Below are 25,671 nucleotides of genomic sequence, written 5' to 3' on the forward strand. Positions count from 1 at the left end.
AATGAAGTAATTCATAGAGAAAGATAATCTTGTTTGACTGTCTAATATGTTAAATGAGTGTGCTTCACGATACTATGGTAATGCAATTGCATTGTTTATGGGTCATTCCTCAACATTCCTATGGCAGAGAAGTTAAATAACCACTACCATCGCACTCTTAATCATTTCTTCACATAAATGTCCACTTCTGGCTGTGAAAGCAAACGTGTCAGGAACGCAGGGGAAGGCGGATGTTTTCCTGCAGCTGAAAGAGAGAGTTTTAGCTCTTCTCTCTCAGTGAAACCGGGGATTCCATTGTTGGAGGGGCCCTTAATCTACTCCTAATCTGGATTAGGGCCCCCGGTGTGTCCCTCTCCTGGCGGGACGAGGGGGTCAGCGGGGCAGTGGGGGGGTCAGGGGCTCATCTTCTCTTTGTGAGCTAGGCAACCCGCTTAGCGTTCCATCCCCGCCTTGATGGCCTCACCTTTGATCTGATGTCTTCATCGGGAGAGCGACACAGTGGGCCATGCCAGGAGAGGTGTGTGTAAGGGGAAAGTAAGCGTTGACTCTGGGGGAGAATTTCGGATGCAAATCCTCTGCTGCGGCTTACTAGTGGTTTGTAAAGACGATTTTACAGGGGAAGGGGGAGAGGTGAGGAAAGGACACAGATATAAAGAAGTTTCCAGGGAGAGAGAAAGAGGGAGAGGATCCCCAGGGACACACTGTGTGCTGTTAATCCACATAGCGATATGGATTATAGACAGAAGGGGGGAGACTGCAGAGAAGTAGAAGGGGAGGGTCACCTCTCAAAGCGGAAGAAAGAGTGTAGGGCTGCCGACCCTAGCAGGGGGAAAGGCAGGGATTTGGGGGAAGACAGAGGCGCAGGTCTGGGTCACAGGGTTGAGCGAGCAGACATGTCAATGCACAGACTGCAAAGTACTCTTGTTTCCCAGGCTAAGCAGGGGTGCAGGCGTGTGTATGTGTGTATATGTGAGTTGGGGACCAGTGAAAAGCCTACCTATTGCCAGCTAAGTGTGAGTAATCTGGTCTAGCTCTGAAAGGAGAGGCTGAGGCCTCATTCACTCCACAAAGGAGTTTAGAAGCTCATGGATTTAGATGTGGAGACAATTGCCAAACCACTAAGACCAGAGAGACCAATGCTGTTCTTTCTCATACCATCATTAGCAGAGACACATGTGGGACTTTTATTAAAATAACATGATCACAAATATTTCTAGTCCAAATATGCAGAAATCATTAAAACAACAGAGAATATAAACTCTAATGTGATCACCTGTACTTTTGGAAGATTCTGATAGCGCCAGGCAATCTTCATGGCATCCAAACTGTCCTGAGGTTCAACAGAGAGCCTGGGCTGCTCCACTGGTTTGGGGATAGCAACATCGTCCAAGATGGGAGCCGGGAGTTCCTGCACAGAATGATACAATGATTATACGAAGAAATTTTACTTATCCTTATTGCTGTGTATTATCATGCAGCTTGTACAGTCAGTACCGTCTTATCCATCAGTGCACTGAACATAAGTGTCATCTTTCCACAGTCATCTGATTCATAAAGTAAACTTTATTGTTCCCAGGGGAACAACTAAAGAAACCTGGTTTCTTTAGTTGTACTGAAGCAATTTGAAAAACCCAGATAAAACAGTGAGGTTTTTCTAGGGTAAGTAATTGATTTCCTGGCTATGTATAAACTTAACTGAGTTTTTAAATGGTGTTTTTTATGACAGTGCATGTGCATGATGAAGCCTTCAGACTGGAGAGGTATTGCTGTGGCAGCAGTGCAAAGGGTTGAATGGTCCTTGCAGCAGTGTATCCTTTCATCAAACACAATTATATCTTAAGTTCTGCAGGTGTACAGTAGACTTTTGTAAAGAGAGCCTCTTCTTTTACTGTGCAGCAAGTGAAAAAAAATGGAAACAAAAATGGAAAAAAACAAACAAAACTTGCTAGCCTTTGCTCAAAAACACAATAGGGTGGGTGGTAAATCTGATTGATTAGCGGAGTTATCCCGAGTTACTGCAGCACATGTGAACACATTTTCCAATTTCCTGCTTTAACTCAATTTCTCCCAATAAGCTGGTTTCCTTTATGCATGTTAATGTAATGCATTAAGTACAAACATAGCATCTGAAGATTAGCATACTGTGAATGTAGCTGTGAAAACACTAAATGATGTGATATATCCCCATTGGGAGTCCCCCTCTCTTAATAAGCCTTTGATATGTAAAGAGAGGGTGAGGCTGTGACCCCTCCCACTATCAATCAGTGGGAGAGAGGCCCTCCTCCTGTATGATGGGTGGCAGTCAGCTTCTGGGACTGCGGTCTGCTTCACAAAGTGATGCATCGGGAAACATTTCAACAATGCCACAACCATGCCACCCTCGACCTCTCAGGGACCCCTGCTGACCCTGACACATCTTGGGGAAAGCTGTGCGCCTACAATACCTGCTAAATCATAGCTTGACCAGCCTGAACCAGGCTCAATACTGTATACTGTGACAAAACAGGCAGAATACCAACATCTTCTGATAACTTAACAAGCAAAAGTTTTACAAAAATGTCTTTTACATGTCTACAGCAGTTGTACAGGGATGGTGTTAAAGCCGACATATTGAGGCCATCTTAGCTCCTTCGTGGACAGTTTGTCAAAACTTGTAGCTTTAAAACATATAATACCTTGCAGAACAACACATTTCCTTCCAAAGAGCTTAGAGAATAGACTGCACCTCCTCTCATACCTGTAAGATGTCATCTGGGTTATCTTGAGCCGCCGCCACGAAAAGTTCATGTCGACACACAACTCCCTCTGCCAGGAAGTACTTTAAGATCATACGAGAGTAGCTATCATATCTGTCCTCCTCTGAAAAGGAAACAAAAGACAACAACAATCAGGATGTGTGTGAGTGGAAACCTCAAATAAACATACACTTTGAAGAAAATGTCAATCAACGTCATACTTAACTGTGAGGCCTAAGGATTTAGTGCCAAAAAAAAGGTACAACATCTTCCCTATGAAAAATAAATCAACCTCAGGTCTATCACTGGAGCTTGTCTCATTCTGATCATTCATTCACACACCACAGATCCTGCAGTTCATGACCACATCATAGTCACTGACTGTAATTGATGTAAGGACCTCATTCGGGCTACCTTTAGTAGGGAATAGAAGAAGTTGCAATCGACATGGCACAGATGCATAGGTACTGCCGTGCGAGCTGACTATCTAAGGGGAGATGACATCCTCAGTTCTCTTGTTAAAATCTTTACAGTATTCCTGTCCACTTTCACCTATCATGTCCCTAACCAGCAGTGGAGGTGAGAGTGAGACACCTGTCTTAAGCATTCACCTGACCTCTCCCTGTGAACTCAAAGGTACCCCAGCTGTCAGGACAACTGACAGGGGAGGCAGAAGTAGGATAAGATAGTGCCTGTTCTCAAAATGCTTCCTGACACCTGGTTCATTTGAATCTCTCTGCTTTTGTGTGAATTCTGATTGCAGTGGCATCCTTCATCATTAGGTTTGTTGTGTCACTCACATCAGGTGTATTTATTATCATACAAGTAGGTTAAAAGGCAAGTTCTGAGAGAGACTTTTAAACACAATGGGAGAGGGTAAACTCATTTAGAGAAGAACTACATAGTTTCCCTAAGGTGGCCTTTCTCGGTGCACACAAAGTGGCCACCCGGCCATTCCACACCCCAAACCCACAAAAAAGCCTGCATCATCACCATGAAACCCCCCTGAGCAGAGCGCATAACTCTACCCAGCATGCCACTGCTGCTTCCTGTCACAATCATCATTTTGTAAAGATTTCATAGGCCTCTCCACACAATGACAAACAGTTGGCACAAGGACAAAGGCAGCAGTGACAGTTAAAGGTAATGGGCATACAGCTGACAGCTTGGGAATGACATCCTGACGTGTCATCCTCAAACATCCGGAGAATTCTCCCCCCCTCCCACGTTCCCGGTCCATGTCCTCACCTACGGACTCAGGATGGCCCAGGAAATTCCATGGCTCTTCAATTTGTTGTCGGTGGGGCTCCCTGTTCTCTTATTGATGGGTTTCTAGGTCAGCAGGCCTTTGTGGCTTTCAGCAGGCCCCACAAAGACTCCCAGATGGGCCCTCTCAAGATGGGGCCTATTGTGGCTGTGTTTCTATGGGAGCCTTACAAATGGAACCTCCAGGAGTCATTAGGCTGTTGAGGCGGGGGGTAAGGGAGGGGGTGGGAGGTGGCGGGGTATACGAGCAACAGGGGGTGGGGGACGGTCATATCTTTGAGGTAGATCAGTCACTCTGGACAGTCATGGGATGATTTTTTTTTTCTTCTTCCTTTTTGCTTATTCTGACTAAGGTTTGGTAAAGAGGGAAACGCCTCTGCTTAATTTGCCTTCGAACAGGGGAGTGGGAGTGCAAGAGTCCTGAATCATATCCGCTAAAGCTGCAGGGGGAGGAGACAAAATATCTAGGTCAGAGTGTTTTCCCCCTTGTATGAATCTTTGGTCTATGAAGTGCCATTATTTCTACCGAGAAGCCTAAATTAATTTCGGCTACACGGCAGGTACACGATATATAGACACTTACCATGTTAAAATAACTGACTCAACATTGAAAACACTGCTACAAAGGTGGGTTATATTATTCAAATTAGGAGAACATACTGTACATGTTTGACATATCTCTATTGTTAAGCTTCAACTTGAAGCATGATGTTATGACTTAGAAAAAGGAAGAGCATGGGCTTACTTCAGGCATACTTGCACCGAGCCAAGGATGTAGTTAAAAATCCTTTATTAGTTAGGGGATATCAGTGTACGGAAATCACCAAAGGAAAAATGCGACCAGTTTCGACCCACACTAGGTCTTCCTCAGGCCATGACTGAAAGAAGAGTCAACCATAGTGAAATGTCAAGACTCTTTATATAGACAATTAGTGGCCAGGAGGCTGAACTACACCAGAGTATCATAAATATACCACAAATAAAATATGTAGAGAGAAATTAAAAGTCACAGTGATGGTTATATCCATAACAATAGCAGACATCAAACAACAATGGAAGGACAAAACAATTTTTGAGATTGTTGACCATGACACAATAAAAAATGCAGATATCCAACAAATGCACCTGTCATTTGTGGACAGATGACTTGGCCTCACCTCTTGCTTTTACAAACATTTTATTGTCTACATCTGTCTTATTGTCTTTTTATTCTGTTTATGTTTTAATTTATTAAGATATTATTGAAATCACTGTGCAATATCCAATTCACTGTAGCTGCAACAGCATTATGATACTCGTACTGTAGAGATGCCCTGGACAACAAATCTTGTACTCCAGATGTAAGAGAACATGTTTGTTTGGTGCGGACTCTGACAAATTTCACATGATTTTTACGTATTTTTTTAGTGAAAATTGTAATGCATGTACTATTCATTCCTACTGATTTTTTCCTACTGGCATTATTGATAGGACAGCTCAGAGATGACAGGTCGCAGGTCGGACTCAAACCCTGGGCCGCTGCGGCGGCCTCTGTACATTGGATACCTGCTCTACCATCTGAGCTAGTGTGCACCCCCAATAATATTGTAGGAATGAGTATTGGTACTTCCACAAGTAAAATTACATCACTTTACTTTGTAATGCAGCATTTAAAACCAAGAAAAGACAACACTTATGGCATATTCTGATATGACGGTATCCAAAATCTCTATATATAGTCTCATGTCACGGTAACGATATATATCATATATATTGCCCAGCCCTAAATCTAATACAACCTACATCAAGTGTTACTGGGATTAAGTGAGTTTAGTGTTCTTTTTAATGTATGTTGCTATACATTCTTATTGTATCTCCTACAGTTTCACTTAAGTGTACCTTGTACTTTCTAAATATTGGGCATGCTTTGTTTGTCAGAGTAATAATTATGAAGAACTCATTTCATAATATGTGTTCTAGTCTTCTATGTAAGTATTTAGAGTATGCTCAAAAAAGAGATAATTCTTATTCAAAGCGTTCTGCAAAGCTTTGAAATATTTAAACATGTAAAACAATTAGGCCTAATTTAACAGTAATTATTATGGTACATTAAAGGAAAAACACATTCACGTAAACTAATGGAATGAATCCATACATGGTCTACATAATAAGAGCTGCGAAGCTTTGTTGCTTCTCTTACAAAAACACAGGAGATGAGAGATCTTCAGACAGCAGCCATACTGGGCTGATCCCCCTCTGGTTGACAAATCAGGATGGACAGCTCAAGACACTTCAAAGGCAGACAACGACCAGTCTGATAATTTTATGTCTGTGTCTCACAAACAGGCCATCACGGCTAAAGGGGCAGACTGTAGGAGACGACTGCCTGAAACAAACACAAACAAACACACGCTCCAAACTCCCCCCGTCCCACCCACCCACACAACAAAACAGACAGCGCGGTGTACACGCACACCCACACACACATATACACACACACACTGCGCTTTCAGAGACAAACACAAGAGAGCTCACACACGCATTTCACCTTTACTGTGTCTCTCATTACCAGATGAAACCAACCGTACATTGATTCACAAAATGGAAGGGAAGAACGCATTAGTGTATAATCACTGACTCCTGCATCGATTGGGGGGGTGAATTAAAGGGCAAAGCAATATCATCAGTTGGTATAGGCCTTTGCTACACACAAATTACAGCTTCAAGGGGAAACAAGACTACCTTAACCTCACTGTCTACCACTGCATATAGCCTCGCCTATGATGACTGATAATAACAATAATGATACAGTGGAAGACATTTATGTCCCTAGAAAAACCACATGCTTTGAATGTACTCCCGAAAACTTCGATAAAACATCTGCAGACGAGAATATTCATTAAGGATCACAGTGGAAGTGTGAACACCTGGGATTCTAACTAGAGACCTTCAGGTCATTGGTCTATTTGCCATTCTGCTCAACAGTGACACGCTAACCACAAAGAGCCCAAGAACACACTGTATTAATAGCTAAAAAGTGCTACTGAATTATATTTTAGGAATACATTGGATTTTTGGCTATACATGAATATATGGATCGTATGCCGAAGCCACAGTTCAGCCATAGGTTAATGCAGTGTCTGTGTTTAAAATCTATATGACATTGTGGTTGTGAGAGTTGCCAAAAGGCTGAGGGCTAGAATGCATGCATGTTCTCGGCTTTAACTATTTAATATTGTATTTTTCTGAACACAAATGCACTGACGTCAACCAAGACAATGTCTGTTGTAACTAGGGCTAACAATGAATCGAAATATTATTAAACTCGTTTTTATACAGTTAAAATGTGTCACAACATTCCATTATAAATTAGCATTGTGTTGCTACAGAGATCCCCCTGCCTCCAAATAATATCCTCCAGCCATAAGGGGAACGTGTTTGTTTGGTATAGACCCCAGCAAAAATCACATCATCATCGTTTTTATATTTCTTTCAATTAAAATCATGAGTCATATGATAATCACAGTATGTCAGTAACTCAGTTACTGTAATTGCGACCTGATTTTTTTAGCCCTAGTTTTAACAGCACTTCCTTACTTGTAACTTTTCTTCCATGGCTCCTCTCAGAGCAAATACAAGGAAATGGCTTCAGATAAAAAACAGTAATAAACAAAAGAAACTTACTCTTAAAGCCTGAAAAGAAAAAAAGGGCTAATTGAAAGAGTCAAATGTCAACTGTGTGGAATAATGTGTATTATTTGTTAATGTCATTCGCAAATAGCGAAACCTTTGAAGAACTTAAGACTTTGTCGTCTGATAACAATTAGAGAAAGTATCCAAAAAATTACCCTACAGAAGATATAGTTAAAAGTATCTACTAGGTATACAACTTAACAAAACTTAAAACAAAGGTCTAGTTATTTTCAGACATTTTTATTGCAGATTGGTACTTATTATATGAAAAATAAGTCTATCTTCAGTGGGGACCTCATGCTTCATTAGTGAGGGTAACACCAAAGTCTAACCAATAATTGAGATAACTGAGATAATTGATATCTCACTGTCTTATGTAACTCTCAAACAGTGAGTTTCAACAGGGGATTCATCACAGTAAGGAAGTATTTGTTTCATTTAATGCGACCTTTTTGTTTGTTTGTTGTTTCTGTTGCTTGTTTGTTCAATTTGACAAGTGAGAGTCTCACCTATGAGAAGTACCGTTCCGACTGCCAAGCCACCACCTGTTTGTAAAGACAAAAAAAACAAACAATAATATTAGTCACTTACAGACATCGTCTTACTCTGAATCAATATGAAGTTGATCAACTGCTGCTTCCTTTACTCTCCCTCCCAGTCTAATTTTTATAAGAAAATAGGCTTTTCTACAGCAGGCATTTTGACCTTTCATGGTAGGAAAATCACAGGTGTTACTATTAACAGTAATGATGGCTCTGTTCTATTCAAGTGTCCCACTAAGCCATGACAAATGGGCACAACAACAGGACCCTGAAACTAAAGCGGCTAAATGGAATTCAGCAATTATACATTTTATTATGTACACCTGTGATTTTTCTACTGTTACATGTCATGAATCAACACACAAACAACAAGAAGTGGATATATTGAGAGATGTCAGACATGTTTTCATTAACGTGTCTAAGTTTCATTAACTCGGCAATGATACTAGATTGACTGTTTGACATGGCTCCTGTGTGCCAGTGCACAGTATATGGTAGGAAATATGAGATCTAAAAGGTTTTCATAAATGTAGGCTGGGAGATCACAAGAACATGACATGCCACACCTGCAAATGTTGCTTAGTTAAAACACAATTGTGTTACATTGAAGATGAAACGGAGCAGACATATAAAATGCTTAACATATCAAATAAACAAGAAAAATGGCATGACATAATGTTAACATTAATTGTTGTTGACAAAAGAAAAATGTATTTCATGAGCATCTCTGGGCTGACAACTACCTGAATATGCAAGAAATATAGGCTATAAAACATTGACTGAAACTGTTGTTCATTACCTTAAAATATGGCCAGAAACAACACAAAGATGAGGACAGGGATAATCTTCTTTTACCTAATTTTAAAGATTTCCAGTGTATCCTCTCCTTAATAATATTAGATCTTTACATTTGAATGGCTTAGGGACAACTATAAAAAGATATCCATCATTAAATACCTGGGGATACCACACTGACAGCACACTGCTGCATTTACACAAAGTCCTCATTGTTACACTACAGTTTAAAAGTGCCAAGCTAGACCAATTCATCCCTGTGCTCATAACATAACAAGCGTGTCAAGTTGTGATACACATCCTTTGCTGTATCATATTATAAATCATACATCTCATGTTATAAAGAAGTGAGTTGTTAGGTGGTTTTTTTTGGCAGTCTTTATATTTACTTTTTCGAAATGACAGCTGTTCAATTAAAATGCACTAAGTTTATACATGGATATCAAAGTGTATGGACTACTATGGTCCTTAGTGGCTTATATCAGACATAGTTCAGGATTTTACATTCCTGGAAGGAGCTTCAGGAGGAGGATATCTATAGACACAACTTACTAACAAAATACCAGGCAATTCAATGTAAAATTATAGGATGTGTACAGATTCCCATAAAATATACCTGGTATTTGTAGAGTATCCATAATGCTAAGATAATAAACCGTTATCTTTCACACTTTAGTAGGTTGTCTTGTCCTGACAAAACTCTCTATCTTGTGTCAATTCATTTATTTCCCCTTTGACAACTTACTCACACAACAGTTTATAACCAACTTTACTGTTTCTAGCTAACGTTACATTGAGAAACACTGTTAGCTTGTGTAGCTAGCACTAGCATTAAATATCAACAGCAGACTGACCGAGCAGATAGTCGAGCGACGTGACACCGGTCGAAACTAGGAGTTGCCCATTTTGAACCGAAGGTCTGGTGCCAGGTATGGAGATTAATTTACTCCTCGTTTTCTTCTGAAAACTCGTAGTATTGAACGGTGAACGCTCAGCTGAGGGTTTACCCACACTGCTCATGGGAGCTGCCATACTGCTTGTAGCGTGGTGACGCCTGTCAGTGTTTTGGAGCGTGTCGTCCAATCAACGAAGACTTTGGTAGCGCTCGACCAATGAGGGAAGCGATTGTTACGGGGTCGCGTGTGGACGCTGTCAGAGGAAGGGAAGTTCGGTTTGTTATGGCAAGTGAGTGGTCGGAGCATTGAATCAGACTGTTGGTGAGTAAAGCGCTGTTGATTTCAAGAAGTCACCTGTTTTATGTTTATTGGGTTTACATAAACGTGAGTTTACGTGTTCATGGCAACTGCCAGCAGCTAATTTATGCATAAAAAGTCACCTAACTAACGCCTGGCTTTGACTTTGACCTTGTTGGTTCATAGCATAACATTACAGACCCCGACTATTGTATGAAATAATCAACTCCTTCGTTTACAGTCACCTGTCAACTCTTGTGAAGCATTCAGAGTTTAATTAAATTCAATTACAACTGTTCGTATCGTTGAATGAGCTGCACGCTCATTGTTATATTCTCTTCTATTATAAATGGGTACATAATGTTCAATAAGCAGGTATCAGTCGTACACTTAGTTGCTGCAATGCATTATGGAGTGCTTTAAGTGTCACAGAAATGTCTAAAACTGATTTAAACTGTGAGCTTTTTAGCACACACAGCAGTATGGAAATTAGAGACATTACTCACACCTGTATGTAAATTGTAAAGCAGCTATAACTGCCAGTAAGTGGACTATTTGGAAGTGGAAGTTTGCCTTGATTACTGCATGTGCAAATATTCTTTTTTAAATTTTACCCAACAAAAAAAAAAGCAAATTACTACATAATAACACATTAAGATTATGGTAAAATGAACAGAGCAGTTTGCTGCAAGTGCATTAATGACAAATGGCAAAAGAGTATGTTGTGTCGTTGTGCTGGTCGCAGTGTATCAATGTATGATTACATAAGCAAATTTAATATATAGGGTATATATATAGGTATGCACGATATTGATTTTTTTCAGCAGATACGCTAACCGATAACTTCCTGACTCTCAGGGCCAATACCTATTAAATAACCGATAATAAATATATATATATATGTAGTGCTGTGATGCAAGAGAGTAACTCCCAAAAGCTGCATCGATCATTTATCCTATCTCTGTTCTGTTTTATATTATTCTATTCTATTCACTGTAAAGGCCTTTGTAAAAACAGAATCAGTTAATCTCTCAGTCAACTCACTTAGATCCTTAGGCCATTGTAGGTCTTAGATAATGTAATGTGATAAATAGGTCATCGATTGTAGCTGTATACCAGCATCATAATGTAGAGCAGCTTCAATACTTGTAAGTTTGGTGATTACATTTTATATAATGCTGATTGAATTGTGACTCAGAGTGGTCCAGAATCTTATATCAAGAAAATGTTAATAATATGATTTTTACATCACAAATTCAAGTATTGCAACAGTAGAATCTATTAAAGATAATTGAGCACGCTGTGATTACCAGTCTGTGTGCCAAAGTCTCTGACATGAACAGAAACAGTGGAATGTAATACAGCACTATCAGGAGCTAACAGACGTTTTTCACAGGAGACAATTTCACATGTGACAGTAAAAAAAAGCAAATGTGTAAATAATAAAATTAATGATGGATAAATTCCATTAAGCCATTTTAGTTACAGCTTCCTATATTGTGCATGCTGGTTCACACTGACATCGGACACTTGAATTGAACCGAGCCACCAAAAATGTTAAAAGTAACACATTTTTTCTTCAATGACAAGTCAAAATGCCGGCTGTGAGAAATGCGTATTGTAGATGGAAACCTCCTTCACATGTTCTGTCAGATTAGGCAAATAGCTGGTGGGGGGAAAGGCTAGTTTCTTTTGTACTGCGTAATGTCCACTATTAATACTGGCTGTCTGATGCGAGATCAGAGTAATCCTTAAGACAGCTGTAAAAAAGCTTTGTGTGGCAGAGAGAGGCCAGAGGCAGCCCAAGATCACAGGATACTGTAAGGGCTCCAGAGGAAGCAATAGCCCAACTGCTCACTTTACAAATGCTCTCAGCGGAGGCAGTCCTGCTGTTTTGACAGCACTGTTGAAATTTATATGTGCTGACAGGAGACCAAGGGAATACATCATGACTGACAACACTAGGCATTGTGGAAAGCCTATATGAGACAAATAAGATGCGCTGACTGACCTGCATCTCAGGAGGAGAGTCTGCTGCAGCAGGGCAACGTGCAGGATGTACGTTGCCCTGGAAACTTTCACCACTTCTTCTGCACAGTGCCAGTCACTTCATTTGCAGTCCTTTTAAAGGTGAACTACGTAGTTTTGGGGAAAGATCCTCATTGACCGATTTTTTTTTTATGCCTAAACAAACCAAATAAACAAACGCTCTTCTTTTTCATGACTGAATAAGCTGAATATACAAATTGCATGCACAATTTCATACTGTTTTACTTTGTTTATATTTGGTGGACCCTGCCAACTTTCTAGCTTCAAGCAGTGTTCTGGGGATCTTATTTTCCTCTGAGAACAGCTTGGTTATTCAGTTATAGAAAAAATGAATATTTCTGAGTTTGTATCATTACCTCATTAATATTGTCGTATTAAAACTCTGAGTTTGAATTTCTTCTCCTGAACAACGTAGTGCGCCTTTAAATACCAGTTTGACCTTTGAGTTTCATAGCACAATTCAATATGTGGTAGTGTGAACACAGCAGCCTAATTGTATAAAAATAACGAAATCCCCCCTTTTTCTTTTTATCTGTGCACGTGTGTGTTTTTCTGCCATGTTTTTGTCAGTTTTATCAGCCACTGTATCTGATTGAGCTATATAATGGCGTCAGTCATAACATGTCAGACCTTTCCTGGTCAGGCTGTTTTGGTTTCTTCAGTCTAATTCTGCCATCAGTGTGGAGCTGCGAGGAGCAGTCGACTTCTTGTGTCCGGGGGATGCAAGATTATCATCAACATGCACCATATTTGTTTTGTTAGCGTTGAAAGTAAAGTAATATTCTAAGGGCACAAGTACAATAAGCATAGGATTGGTTTTGTACACAGCTAATTTAAGATTGAACTTTTTCCATGTATTCAACATCTTGTGTTTTGAACAGCTTTATGTTGATTTCCAGAGATTTTTTGCAGATGTTGCATGAAATATAAACAGCCATATTTAGCATGACCTATAGGATAGGAAAGCAGACTATGAAAAACTGCATTGAATAGAATGAAAGGAAATCAGAGAGAGGTTTGCTTCTTGCCTGAGGTGTCTGTCATTAGCTAGTGTTAAAATACATCAGGCTTTGTCATGAGCTGCTGAGTACAAAACACAAACTCCTTTGTCACTCTGATACAACAACTGATAAGATCTCTCAATTCTCTCAGCACCAGGCCAGCACAACACATTTGCTTGTGGTCAATACAATAAGGCTTAGTGGCTGATTTTTCCATCCTATGTAATTGGCTGGGGACTCTGTCAACCCACACTTCCTTTCAATTCATAGCAGTTGTATTCATATCACTTGGCTATTATTTGCTCTGGCTGACCCATTGATTGTAGGTTTAAACCCTCAGCTCCTCAAATAGTAACCTCGCTCAGCTGTTTCACGGCTGTGTTGCCGTTAGCAACAATGAAAAGAGCAATATGGAGATCAGTCGCTTCAATTAAGCCTCTGATCGTAGGCAGACCTAGAAAAGATGGGGGCTAGACATAGCACTCCCTGTGACTGGGACTTCTACATCTGTCACTCTCCATCCGGCCAGGTGCCTGTGTCTAAATCAGAAGGATTATCTCTGATTGGACTGATAGTTGAAACAGACCCCCCTGGTTGCCTACCTCCTCCTTTTTATAGCTCTTATTAAGATCAAATCAAGCTCTGCGCAACAGGACTAATGCCTCACCCTCCCCTGCCTTCTGCTGCCCAGAGGAGGACATCAGAGGTGGGACTCGTCCCCTCTCCGGTGCTGCCTGCTCCTCCAGACTCCCTTCCATCTGGGATCCTCAGGGAGAAGAAGAATATCTGACAAGGGGCTTGTAAGCCTCTTAGCCCCCCTGTTGCCCAGCTCTCTCTCAGCCCATGTTTTCCTAATTTAGTTGTGTAAGGAGTCCACTGCAAGGCCCTTATGCGCTGTCTGGATTGAGATTCTCTTTGTGGTCCTAATAGACTGGCCATGTATATCAATTAACACTACTCAGCCAATGGCAGGTTCAAATCTCTTGAGACCAGCAGCAGTAATTCCTTTTTGAATATTTCCTTATGGCGTCAATAATGTGTGTTTAACAAGGTGTCAATTTTGATTTAGTGTTACTGACGTTGCTTTATTTTCAATTTAATTGATTTTTTGCATGTTCTTTCTACATTTGCTAAAGTATTTCAATAATAATTAGCAGAACTCAAATGAAACTGGCTGGGTACCTTCAACAAAACAAGACAATATTACAAGTCTTTAATGCTGTTCCAAAGAAAAGTATTTTTTTCAGAATGTAAATTATGATGGAAATGTTTTTTTATATTTGCTTTTTTATATAATGTTTATTTGTATAGGGACAAGTATGTAGCATAAACTGATGCCACACTCCACAGTATTATAGCCCAAGCTATTTTTCAATCCCTGTATCTAGATTGGCCTTTTAAAGTACATTAAATTCAACAACAAATACACAAACTAACAGAACAAACACAAACTTGGTAATAAATATGTACAAGACAATACAGACAGAAAAACGTTAACACAATACAATAAAATGTATAGATGTTATTGAGATATTAGTAGTTATCTTTAAATCACAACTTTAATTCCTCAATTTGCCTCAATATTAGAACATTGCCTAGGCCATTTCTTAGGATGTGTGCTATCCCAAGAAATACTAGTCTTTTAAACTTATTTATTGATGTACACATTTAAAACATATTGACATAATTTGCACTTCCTCAAGGCTCCAGGCTAACGTTTTATGCCGGTTGCACTGGTGTGCCTAACATTTAGATGTTACATAATTTAGGTGCAGCCAACAGTATATTAATTTAATTTCTTAACAAATTATGTCAATGGTTGTTAACAGCAATAAAGGTGCAGAAAAGTGTTTTTCCTTGATTTAAATCACAGCACATTAAGCACAGAAATTTCAGAAACAAGATTTTTTCTTCATTTTTATTAAATCTGACCTGCTGAATATCAGGTGCACTGGTGCAACAAATGAAAATGTTTAGTAGCACTTAACAGATTTTTGGCTGCATGTGTGACCAAAATACCCTGGAGCCCTGCTCTTAGATGAATGTTTTATAAAAAATACTGTTACTAATGTTAACAAAGCATGTTAACTGTGGCACCAAAGATGTTACTTATTATTTGTTTGGCGAGTGTTGAATGTTATAGCTTAAATTGTGCTCAATTTTGGCATTTTTTTCTTACTTTTTGACTTTTTAACTTATGACTATCAGTTTAAACTTAGTTTAAAGGTCAAGGAATTTAGTCAGGAACATTTCATTTCATTGCCTTCATCCTGAAGAAGCATAGATGATGTGAAGGAACGATACAAAGTTGCGTATAATGCGTATAATATACGTAATATTTGTGAGACTCTATTTTGTTGTGGACACATTCAGACAGCCTCTTCATTCATGTTGACACCTTGTTCACATTTTATTTTTGCTTGGCTCAAATTGTACGCACAATTGTTTTGACAGCTGTGTGGACACATATGCAGCCTCTCCAATGCTGCACTTTATGCTCATTGAAAAAAAAAAATCATTCATCAACTTGTGATCCCTCTGCCCTGAGTGAATCAGGGCTCCCTCAGTAAGAGGATCAGAGAGTTAAACACACAATGATGTGTTTCCATCGGCAGCTATTCATTCAGGGTCCCCCTCTTTTCCCCACTGTAGCGCTGTGCTGTGACCACGGGAGGCCGGTGGCCACAGACGGTTCTGCAGAGAGGGCTGTGCTGACTTTCTTTGTTTTCCCATGAACATGTTTAGCGTGTAATCCTGGATTAACAGAGAGACTTTGTGTTAATTTACAGCTGTAATACAGCATTCAATTAATGTTGGTACTCCCCAACACACACATGGGCTGGGTATTAGGGGCAAGAGATAGTGTGGGTTGCCTTGACTCTGAGCTCAGGGGAATTAGAGGTAATAAAGATCCAATCAGAGGTCTCTGTGGATGTCCACCTCATTGTGACTCCCAGAGGAGTCACTGCAGCTCATATATGCACTTTCTATGAAACACATAGGTAATGCTATTGTCTGTGCACATTCACACCACATGCGCACACACACAGACACACAATATCAATGACAGAGGGTGCCTCAGAAAACCAGGCGGCTGCATATGGACTCTCTTGATATCAGTCACTGGCTGTGTGATCTTGTTATGCAAAGTCCCTTAATCCCTACCTATGATGAATGCACGCTGGAATGGAGGAGGAGGGGGGGTGAAACAGAGATATGAGGGCAGCTGTAAGGGAGGCTGTCCACTGTGCTTTGCGAATGAGTGCTAGCAAAGAGATTTGTGATCCACGGCCCGGCAGAAGGAAGAGCACATGTGAGATCATGTCTGCGAGTGCATTACAGCACGGCAGTGACAGGGATGCTGGTGGAGGCAGCTGAGAGCAAGACAAATAGAGCTGAATGTGTCGCCTTAGTGCAGACCTGAGATTCACATTAACCTTTAGACCACTCGCTTCCCAACAGAGGAATTATAGGGCCAGAGGTGTTATTGTACCAGCTGTGGGAGGACTGAGTTTGTAGTTCCTGTGGAACAGAACAAGAGACCAGAGCAGGCTGTGACTGGAAGGGGGCACTTCATTTGGGCCCTGCGCTGAGCGTATATATGTCCCCCTTCACCTGCTCGTGTGCTGTCATTCGCCGTGGCGGCAAAAAGCAGAGGGTTGCCAGTGGTGATCAGGAAACAGAGGGAAGGGCAGAGTTGGTCTTTTTTGGATCAGAGACGATGGCGAATGGGCCAAAGAGACAAACCGTGCTAGGGATGAAAGAATAGATAGAGGGTTTAATAGGTGGAATATAGTTGGCATGAATGGCAGAGCATTGTGTATGTGTGTGTTTGTGTGCGTGTGTGTGAGAAGAGTGGAGGGGGGTAATGGGATTAGGGGTAACACCTTTGGCAGGGCTGGGAGAGCCACCTGACACCCGGTCTGTTGGGGACCTGGGGAGAAAGGGGGGGTCGGTGGTGGAGGTGGCGGGGCAAGGGAGAAATTGGGGGTCTAATCCGTGTCCATCTTTGGGAAGTCATTCCCAGAGCTCTGAGGATTTGGGGCTTTGGTTTCCGCTCTGCTTGCTTTTGTTAATAATACCCTGGGAGGGAGAGAAGACATGTAGAGAGAAAGAGGAAAAGAGACAGAAGGAATCGGGGAGACAGAGAAAAAGATTTCTTTACCCTGCGGTGGACTGGCAGGACAGCGGCCTGAGCTTAAAATGTTTGAAGTGCAGACTAACCTCTAAAGCCAAGCTGTATCTATTCTTCTCTAAACACACTGTTTCAATCTGTTTGTGTATATGCATGTGTGTGTGTGCAGGTGCATGAGTGTGTAAAGATTGACTTACTTTCTTCTGTCCGTCCAACAGGTTGCAGCTTGAGTAAAAGTCAATAACCTGAGTGTGTCTGGGATGTTTGCTCAGAAGACACGCGGATTGTCCTTGTGTGTGTTTGTGCGACAGAGTGTTTGCAGGGCGGGCGGGTGTGTGGTTGGGTGCAAGGGGTGTCGTTGTGTTTCTATGGTGCTGACAGAAGTTGATAACTGCTCTAATGATTGTGGTGGTAGAGGAGGCAGCACAGTGTCAGGGACTAGCTGCAGACGGTGCAGAGCTGCTTGGTCGGACATGTCACAGCTTCTGTGTTTGTCCGTCACCTGATCGCAAGGTGTTGATTGGTCCATCCTACACAGGATCAAAGTTCAGGGCAGTTTTCGGCTGTGAACTGGCCGCTCAGCCTCTGAGAATGAAACACCAGGGAATGTGCCATCTTAGCAGTAGGCCAACTGTGACAAGCTTGTTCACACCTTTAAGAATTAAACTCCAAACAGTTTTTGTTTTTAGAAATCCTGTGAACAACATAAGCGCCTACCATAAATGGATCAGACACTGTAACATTTCCTTACCACTGCAAATATAGAGCATTTAACAACTATGTACATTAACATTATGCCATAACCTATGGTTGTGTTTTGTGCTGCAGGTGGAGATGTTCCGCCGTGTGCTGGGGAAAACCTTGGGGTTTGTGGGCTACACAATCCAGTACGGCTGCATTGCACATTGTGCCTTTGAATATGTCGGAGAAGTAGTGGTGGTTCGTATATGGTCCTTTTTTTCCCCTCTAATTATATTAATTCATCTATGCACAAGAAATAATAGTTTTTTTCTGTTTTTTTGTTTTTTGCTTCAGTGTTCTGGTCCTTCCATGGAGCCCACCATTGTCAACCAGGATATTGTCTTCTCTGAACGCATGAGTCGTCATCTTTGCAAAATAAAAAAGTGGGTTCAAGACAGTCAAGACATAGTACAAACATATATCATAGATTATGCAAAATATTGTATAATATTTCTCATTTCCTGTGTATGAATGCACCTTGAGTTGTGACAAATTAAGTTTGTTGGATTGTTTTTCTTTTTTTTCTTTCAGGGGCGATATAATAATTGCAAAGAGTCCATTTGACCCAAATATGAACATATGTAAAAGGGTAATTGGATTGGAAGGTGACAAGGTGTGCACAAGTGGCCCATCTGATTTATTCAAGAACCACACATATGTGAGTATATTTACATTATACTGGTTTATATTTGATGCAAGTGTTTTCTTATACTTTGTGTGATTACCTGCTTTACCAAGTAAGGCCGGTGGCAGTTGTACTGTTTTGCTTACAACAACTTGGAGTCTCTTTGTATAAAAAAAAGGTTAAAAAGATCCAGTGAAATGGAGAATAAATGAAGAAAACAACACACGTTATAGTTGGGAAGAATCTCTATGCATAATGCAAACCATCCCTCAGTTTTTTGGTTTTCTTTGTGTGTGTTTGTACCACAGTCTATATACTATCATAGTTGTTTACATTTTCGACCGCACACATCCATTTTGTGTCATTGGTCAAAATATCAGCTTTTGACAACACCTATATTTCCTCAGAACAGTGATAAAACCAGAGAGTGAGCAGGGGTTCTGCTGCTGAAACCACTGTCATTGCTTTTCTATTACTACTCTCCCCAACGCCCACAGCTCAGGCCTGCAATCTCTCTGAAGCCTGTTAGAGTTAGTGCCAGCCGAGTGGACAGACTGATGGGTGGGCGGAGGTGTGTGTGAGTGTGTGTGAGTGTGTATGTGTGTGTGTGCATACGTCCGCGAACCAAAGGTTGCATTTATGTTGCATGTTTTTGAATGTCTTGTGTATTGTATAGACTATGGACAGACTGTTGGATGAGTTCAGCCAAACATAGCATAAGGCCAAGCCTGTAAGTGTCATTCAACAAATCAAACAAGAAATAAAGAGGTTTCCTCTTCTACTAGCTTCACCTCCACATACAGAGGACTGAACTTGTAATAGGTGACATCTTTGTGTTGTGGTTCTGGTTCCAGGGTGTGCTCACAGAAATTTGAGTCATTTTTAAACTTGTACCATTTGATGTACCATCAAAATGATTTTGAAGCTGTAATTTAAGGTAAAAAAGTTACATAATGTTGCTTTAAAAAACTGAAATAATTAGCCAAAGTATAGTATAAGTCTTGATTCCAGACATCATATTGAATTGACCCATCAGCTTTCCAAATGGTTTGAATCCAAAATGCTTTTTCTATTAATTTTATCTGATCCAATTATTATTTTTAAAACACAGTAAATATTTGCAGGTCTGAAAGTGGTATTTGTTAACTTCCAAGATAAGGAAAGAAAAGGAGAACTACAAACTAGAACTACAAATGTACCTGGTTTTCTTTGGTATATGGTGGATGACAGGAGTTGGACTTGTTATGCATTATGTGTAGTGAGATGGAGAGAAAAACAAATTCTATTTTTTCTTTTTTTGTCTTGTTTTCGGGATGGGGTCTGAAATGGATCCCCCCTTGTCCAGACTGCATTTATAGGCATAGCGAGTGAGCTTGTCTCTTGATTTTTCTTCTACTACATCTTTAAGGGATACAGGAAATTTTGCATGCGTCTTTGCAATACTTTGCTTTTCTAATCTAGTTGTCAGTTTCACAAACAAAGCAGAAGGGAAGCTTTAAATAACCACCGTGTTAGACTTTACAAAGCTAATTGTCACGTACCCTTTTTTTTAATTAATATCATGCAGCCTAAATATACGTTTTGCCATGTTAATGTTTTTAACTCCCAGGAGCAACATCACTTTCTTTATGTGACAGTGTTTGAGGTAACTGAGAAAATACCCACTGTTCACATAAATGTTTGGGCTCCCTTGGGGAGTTTTTTTTTTCCCCCCAGAGGGTATTTGTGTGTGACTATTAGGATGGTGTGAGGCATTATGGGTGGACCTGTAAAGATGAATTTTTGGAAGGCGGTGTTAGACCCTGTCATCACCTCCTCTTTTGCTCTGACAGACAGGCAGGTCTTCTCCACCCTCAGAGATCCAACAGCAGACTAATTGCCCTGTCACCTTTTAGGAATCATTTCTGTGTCTGAGCTATTGTGTCAAAACAATGACACTTGATCCCAAATATTATAGCAAGGAGAGCGAGAGAGAGAGAGAGAGGGTGACAGAGAGATGAGATGCCCCTATACGTTTTGTTCTTTGCAGTAAACACTGACAGAGTAATACGGTGAAAGATGAACTCGATAAGCCTGTATGTATTTAAGCTGAACATAATTCACTGCCTCAATCATGTTAACATAATGAGCACTGTAATGGTGTGGCTGTTAAACAACACACCTCCACCGTGAGGAGAGGGCTCAGGTTTCAGTGCTTCTCGACACGTCTCTGACAGGTACACAATGCCTCGCATCGAGCCAGCCTACAACCACAGGACGGGTGCAATCTCTGCCATCCGTCACGCCAGAGCTGCCAGCAGAGTGTGAAGTGACTATAACTTTGTGTTGGGCTTACCTGGATCTTCGGAAATCTGTGTGGTTAGACACAGTTTTCTGTAGATTTTGTATGTGTGTCTACATAGATCCTTCTTAAACTCACTGTATGTGTTTTTGGTGTCTCTCAATCAAAACAAAGCAAAAGAGGTAGTTTGATGATGTTGTGAAGTAGCGTGGGATCATGGGAGTCTTCTCTGTTAAACGACCACCATTGCTGATGAATATCTGCATCCCAGTCGCCAGAATAAAGTGCTGCCATTGTATGTTTCTTCAAACCACCGATACATTAAATGTGTATGTTTCATACGTATCATATCAACATTTCTACAATACATGTCATATCACATTCACGTGTACATAATATGAGCTGACTTGGGGATACAGCTAGACGAGACCATTGCCAAAAGAGACTACCATTTGACGAAGTTTCGGCATTTGTAAGCGTGTGACTATTGGGTATTTTAAATGAGTCATCGGGACGATGTGCAGTCAAAAATCGGGTAATTGATGAAACCAGGTTCACAGACGAGGTAATGTATTAAAGTTTTATGGTATGTTTAGTCACATTCACTGACTTCCTTTGACACTTCCTCTGACCTAGTAGTTGTAGCGACAGGCAATCAAATGAAACACTCCGTTATCTTGAATAAAATTAAGGATTTTTCTGGGTTTGAACAATGGTTGAAAAATATGGGATAATATAAGGACATAACAAAATGTATAACAAAGGCCTATTCAGTTTTAGACATTTTAATGTGTAAAAGTTACATCTTATACTTTTTTGAACACTGTGCATGCAAAAGAATCAAGTGACTCATGGCAACTTACAGGTGCTTGAAACAGCCATTGTCTTTAGAAAGCAGAGTCAAGGATGGGGCAGTATCTGATAACACCGCTGCCTTGAATCACCCTAGATTTAATTCAGAAGTTTGCCTTTGACTCGCTGTCTTTTTTCCCTGTTCGCACACCTGCAACTTGCAAGGTGATATGCATAAGCTTTTCTCCTCGTTCTGACCGCAGTACGGCAGGTCAAGTTTCAGACCTCTTCACTTTCTCACTTTTCTGAAACAGGGCCTGGTTGATCCTTCAAGTACTTTTGTCATTACTCAGGTTTGGGTTTCTCCATGAGGTCATTGGTTTTATGGGGACTCCAAATCGAAATGCTTACCTCTGCTGCAGTCGATCTAATTGATTGACCTTCGTGGTGATTTGACTCGGGCTGAGACCGAACAAGAAATGATGTCAAGAGCGACGAGGAAAAGCTCTTTCCTTTTTTAAATTAAGCTTGTGTGTGCAGTGGTTTCCCCAAATTATTGATCAAGCCTCTATGTCTTTGGGATGAGCACACTGGAGATGATTCTTTTTTTTATTAAATAGAAGATGAGGAGAAACAGGGGGTTCTGGTTTGGCAGATGACAAATGGTGGTGTTTCTTCTTCCTGTGCTTGGGAGCCAGCATATGTTACCATGTTAATGAGGTGTAATGGTGGGAATCCAGCATGCTGACATATGGTTCTCAGATGACTCCTTTAATGATATTCATTTGTGTCGTCGTTATTCATCGAGTTGTTTACCTCATGTTAGGTCAACATGTCATTGGCTCGTGATTATGTCACATCATCTGTCTCAATTATCGAATACGAAACAAAACACAGCATCTCACAGTAGGACTGAAGACTCTAATCAGAGAGTCGGGTGATCGGAAATAAGGAATACAAGCAGAGGCGAAGAAGACGTGACGTCACCTCAGCAGGGAGAATATTCTTTATTCATGTTGTTCTCTTTCCTCCAGAGGACTTTTGCCGTTAAAAAGTTAGGCAACACAAAAATAGACTCGTGGATTGTGATGCCCATTATGACAATATAATGTGTTGTTGATCCTGTCTGCACATATAGGGGGGACAGCGCACTTAATTAGGGCCTTGACAAGCCTACTCTCCTAAAGTGATGAGATTAATCATAATTGGTGTCACTGTGAATTAGAGCCCGCTTGGATGACCGCCCCACTGGCAGGTCGGACCGCGGTGGAGACCCTTGGACACTGCTGCTAGCCGCAGCTAAGCCCTCTCTAGCTCCCTCTTTCCCTCTCCCTCTCCCTCTTTCCCTCTCCCTCTGTCTCTCTCTCTCTCTCACTCTCTCTCTCTCTCTCTCTCTCTCTCTCTCATTCTTTCCCCCTCTCTCTCTCTCTCTCTCTCTCTCTCTCTCTCTGCCCAGATATCTCAGGCCCCTCTCTTGCTTTGCCCTCCCTGGGTAAGAGGGGCGCAGATCTCAGCCAACAGCCTAATGACCCCGTTTGAAGTTCTTCTAAATCCCCCTCGACCCTGCCCGTTACCCATGACCCCTCTCCTAAGACGGTTCAGGGTTAAAGAGGGACAGGCAGGTTGACGTTAAGATAGGCTGAGGAGAGAGGGATGGCTAAGGCGACTCGTTGGGGGTAGGGGGGTGGGGTTAAGGTGCATTCTCACTACGTTATAGGTCAGCTCACTTTTTCATGTTAAAGTTAGGTTATTGAACAGATTTTCTTTGTATTTGGTTCCTTCGTTGCGGGGTAAAACAGTGTATAAATCATTTTTGTCTCTCTCTCTGCATGTCTGTTCCTGTTTTTAGGTTCCAAAAGGCCACGTATGGCTAGAAGGGGATAACCTCAGGAATTCCAGTGACTCAAGGAGCTATGGCCCAATTCCCTATGCCCTCATCCGAGGGCGTGTTTGCTTAAAGGTAACAGAGGAGGTGTACTGTATGTTGTCATGTTTTTAGTTTTTAAAGAAATGCGTTCTTTTGCAAAATCAGGAATCTAGTTTTAAATCTCTCATATATGGGCTGTGACGGTGTTGAGGCATCTATTATTTGCTTTTTAAGTCCAATATGGCCATTTTTAAGTACAATTCAGAGACATGAGTCAGTTAGAAGTTCAAAGCAAGTGTGTCTGATTGACCAAAGCCTGGACAACATATTGTCTAGCTTTCCATTCTGCTGTGTTGTCATGTCCCTGGATGTCATAGCAGCCACGACCCTGGAAACAGGTCAGCCAACCTTCTGTCCATCTGATTGGACGGCGGCACTCCACTGGAGGCCCTATTACGACAGCTGATAAAATAACAAGCTCTTCCGTGAAGTCAAACACATCATTAAAAGCTACATTAGCAAATGTGTCCAAGAAGAGCGATAAAGTGTTGTACATAACGGATGGAAGTCATTTATCTTGTTATCATGCAAGTTTTACGTCTCTTTTAACCCATTGTTTCTCTGCACCCTTTGTCTTATACAGCTCTGGCCGCCGCACAGTGTCGGGACCCTCAGTGAAAGCCCAACCAGACGGATCATTAAAACTCAGAGTGACTCAGACTCAGATTGACTCATTCACTTTGTTTGTACCGTACGTTACTTTGTTTTCAGTCATTTTTGAATAAAGCTGATATTTATTTAAACGTTTCTTTTGTATTAATTGTAGTTAATCATACTCGGGCCTCGTATTTTAAAGGCAGATTCCTTTTCAGACAAAACACTCATAAACTCTGGATTTGACTGTTTTATAACTGGCAAGGCCATCTGGGGCTTACAGTGTGTTGGCTGTAGCTGCGCAGCACCGTAGGATCAGCATTGCGTGAGCAGTGAGTAAAGCTGCGTCTCTGCAGAGCTGCTAATGGCAGAGAGTGGGCAGATGCAAAGATGAGATGCACAAGGTTTATGTCGTGCTCTTTCAGTAATAAGACACACAAATAATTAAGTTTGAAATCAACAAACTGAAGACCAACTCTTATCCAACAGTACACGTATCAGGATGGCTACTTGTGGTGGAATATAAGAGTTTAATTTAATTACTTCTGAAGGCACCTAAGCCCCACATTTGAAAGAGGTTTGTGCATGTGCTTTAAACAGGCGTATCTGTCTAAATATACAAAGGATGACCAAGCAAAGACATGTCTCATTCCCTTAAAAAAGATGTTATTAATTTCATGTTTATCCTTCCTTAGTATTATGGTAAAACAAAAGCTCTCTCATTGTTTAATATTTCATTAGGCTGCCAAGGCAATTGAAAAAATGTTAACATTTCCCATTTAACCATACAATATTAATAAGCACTTAGTAAGGGCTTCGCTCACCACTGAATACATTGTGTGTGTGTGTGTGTGTGTGTGTGTGTTTTGGGGGGGGCAAACCTGAATCTCACACTGAGTATGTTACATGCACTCAAGACACAGAGTTATCGTCAGCTTTCTGTAGGAACCAAATGTCATGTGAATGTAGTTTCTGTTATCGGGGTCTACTGTAGATTTCTGCTCGAAAAAACTGACTTCTTGGTCAGATTCACGTTTAACTGGGTTTCTAACAGGAATTTTACAGGAGTGAATGTGCATGACAAAGACTTAACAGGGGGAGTAAGTGTGGCAGAAAAAGAGAGCATTAGCCACATGACCTTGTTTTCTATCCAAAACAGTTAAATCCAAAATCGAAATAAAACTGAAGCAAAAATCTTGATTCCTTATTTACTTTGTGAAGCACTGTTATGAAATATCCTGCCTGTATAGTGGAATTTTGAGAAAGACCCATTGGGAAGGAGTAGGTCAGGGTTAAAGAGTGATCAAAGTTGCAGGCTTGTGC

At 40.9% G+C, this 25,671-nt stretch overlaps 2 protein-coding genes across 4 annotated transcripts in view; one reads left to right on the top strand and one right to left on the bottom strand.

The window, feature by feature from the left end:
* elp4 (elongator acetyltransferase complex subunit 4) overlaps positions 1-10,042 on the bottom strand; it is a 56,136-nt gene extending 46,094 nt beyond the window's left edge. For both annotated transcript variants that reach the window (XM_073464460.1, XM_073464459.1), the window contains exons 1-4: positions 9,865-10,042; positions 8,183-8,218; positions 2,738-2,859; positions 1,274-1,408 (exon numbers count right to left, since the gene is read on the bottom strand). In XM_073464460.1, coding sequence (XP_073320561.1) covers positions 1,274-1,408; positions 2,738-2,859; positions 8,183-8,218; positions 9,865-10,042 — 471 coding nt within the window. The remainder of the gene's footprint in view (positions 1-1,273; positions 1,409-2,737; positions 2,860-8,182; positions 8,219-9,864) is intronic.
* Positions 10,043-10,142: 100 nt separating this feature from the next.
* immp1l (inner mitochondrial membrane peptidase subunit 1) lies at positions 10,143-24,497 on the top strand. Of its 2 annotated transcripts, none has more exons than XM_073464837.1 (6): positions 10,143-10,227; positions 18,217-18,327; positions 18,424-18,512; positions 18,661-18,787; positions 23,677-23,787; positions 24,338-24,497. In XM_073464837.1, the coding sequence occupies exons 2-6, from the start codon at positions 18,223-18,225 to the stop codon at positions 24,422-24,424; spliced, it is 519 nt and encodes a 172-aa protein (XP_073320938.1). In that variant the 5' UTR covers positions 10,143-10,227; positions 18,217-18,222; the 3' UTR covers positions 24,425-24,497. The 2 variants fall into 2 exon arrangements, with proteins under 2 accessions (XP_073320938.1, XP_073320939.1); XM_073464838.1 differs by lacking the exon at positions 10,143-10,227 and adding an exon at positions 12,292-12,333.
* Positions 24,498-25,671: the final 1,174 nt, after the last annotated feature.

This window comes from Pagrus major, chromosome 4 (genome assembly GCF_040436345.1).
Source record: "Pagrus major chromosome 4, Pma_NU_1.0".
In the NCBI taxonomy this organism is placed as follows: Eukaryota; Metazoa; Chordata; class Actinopteri; order Spariformes; family Sparidae; genus Pagrus; species Pagrus major.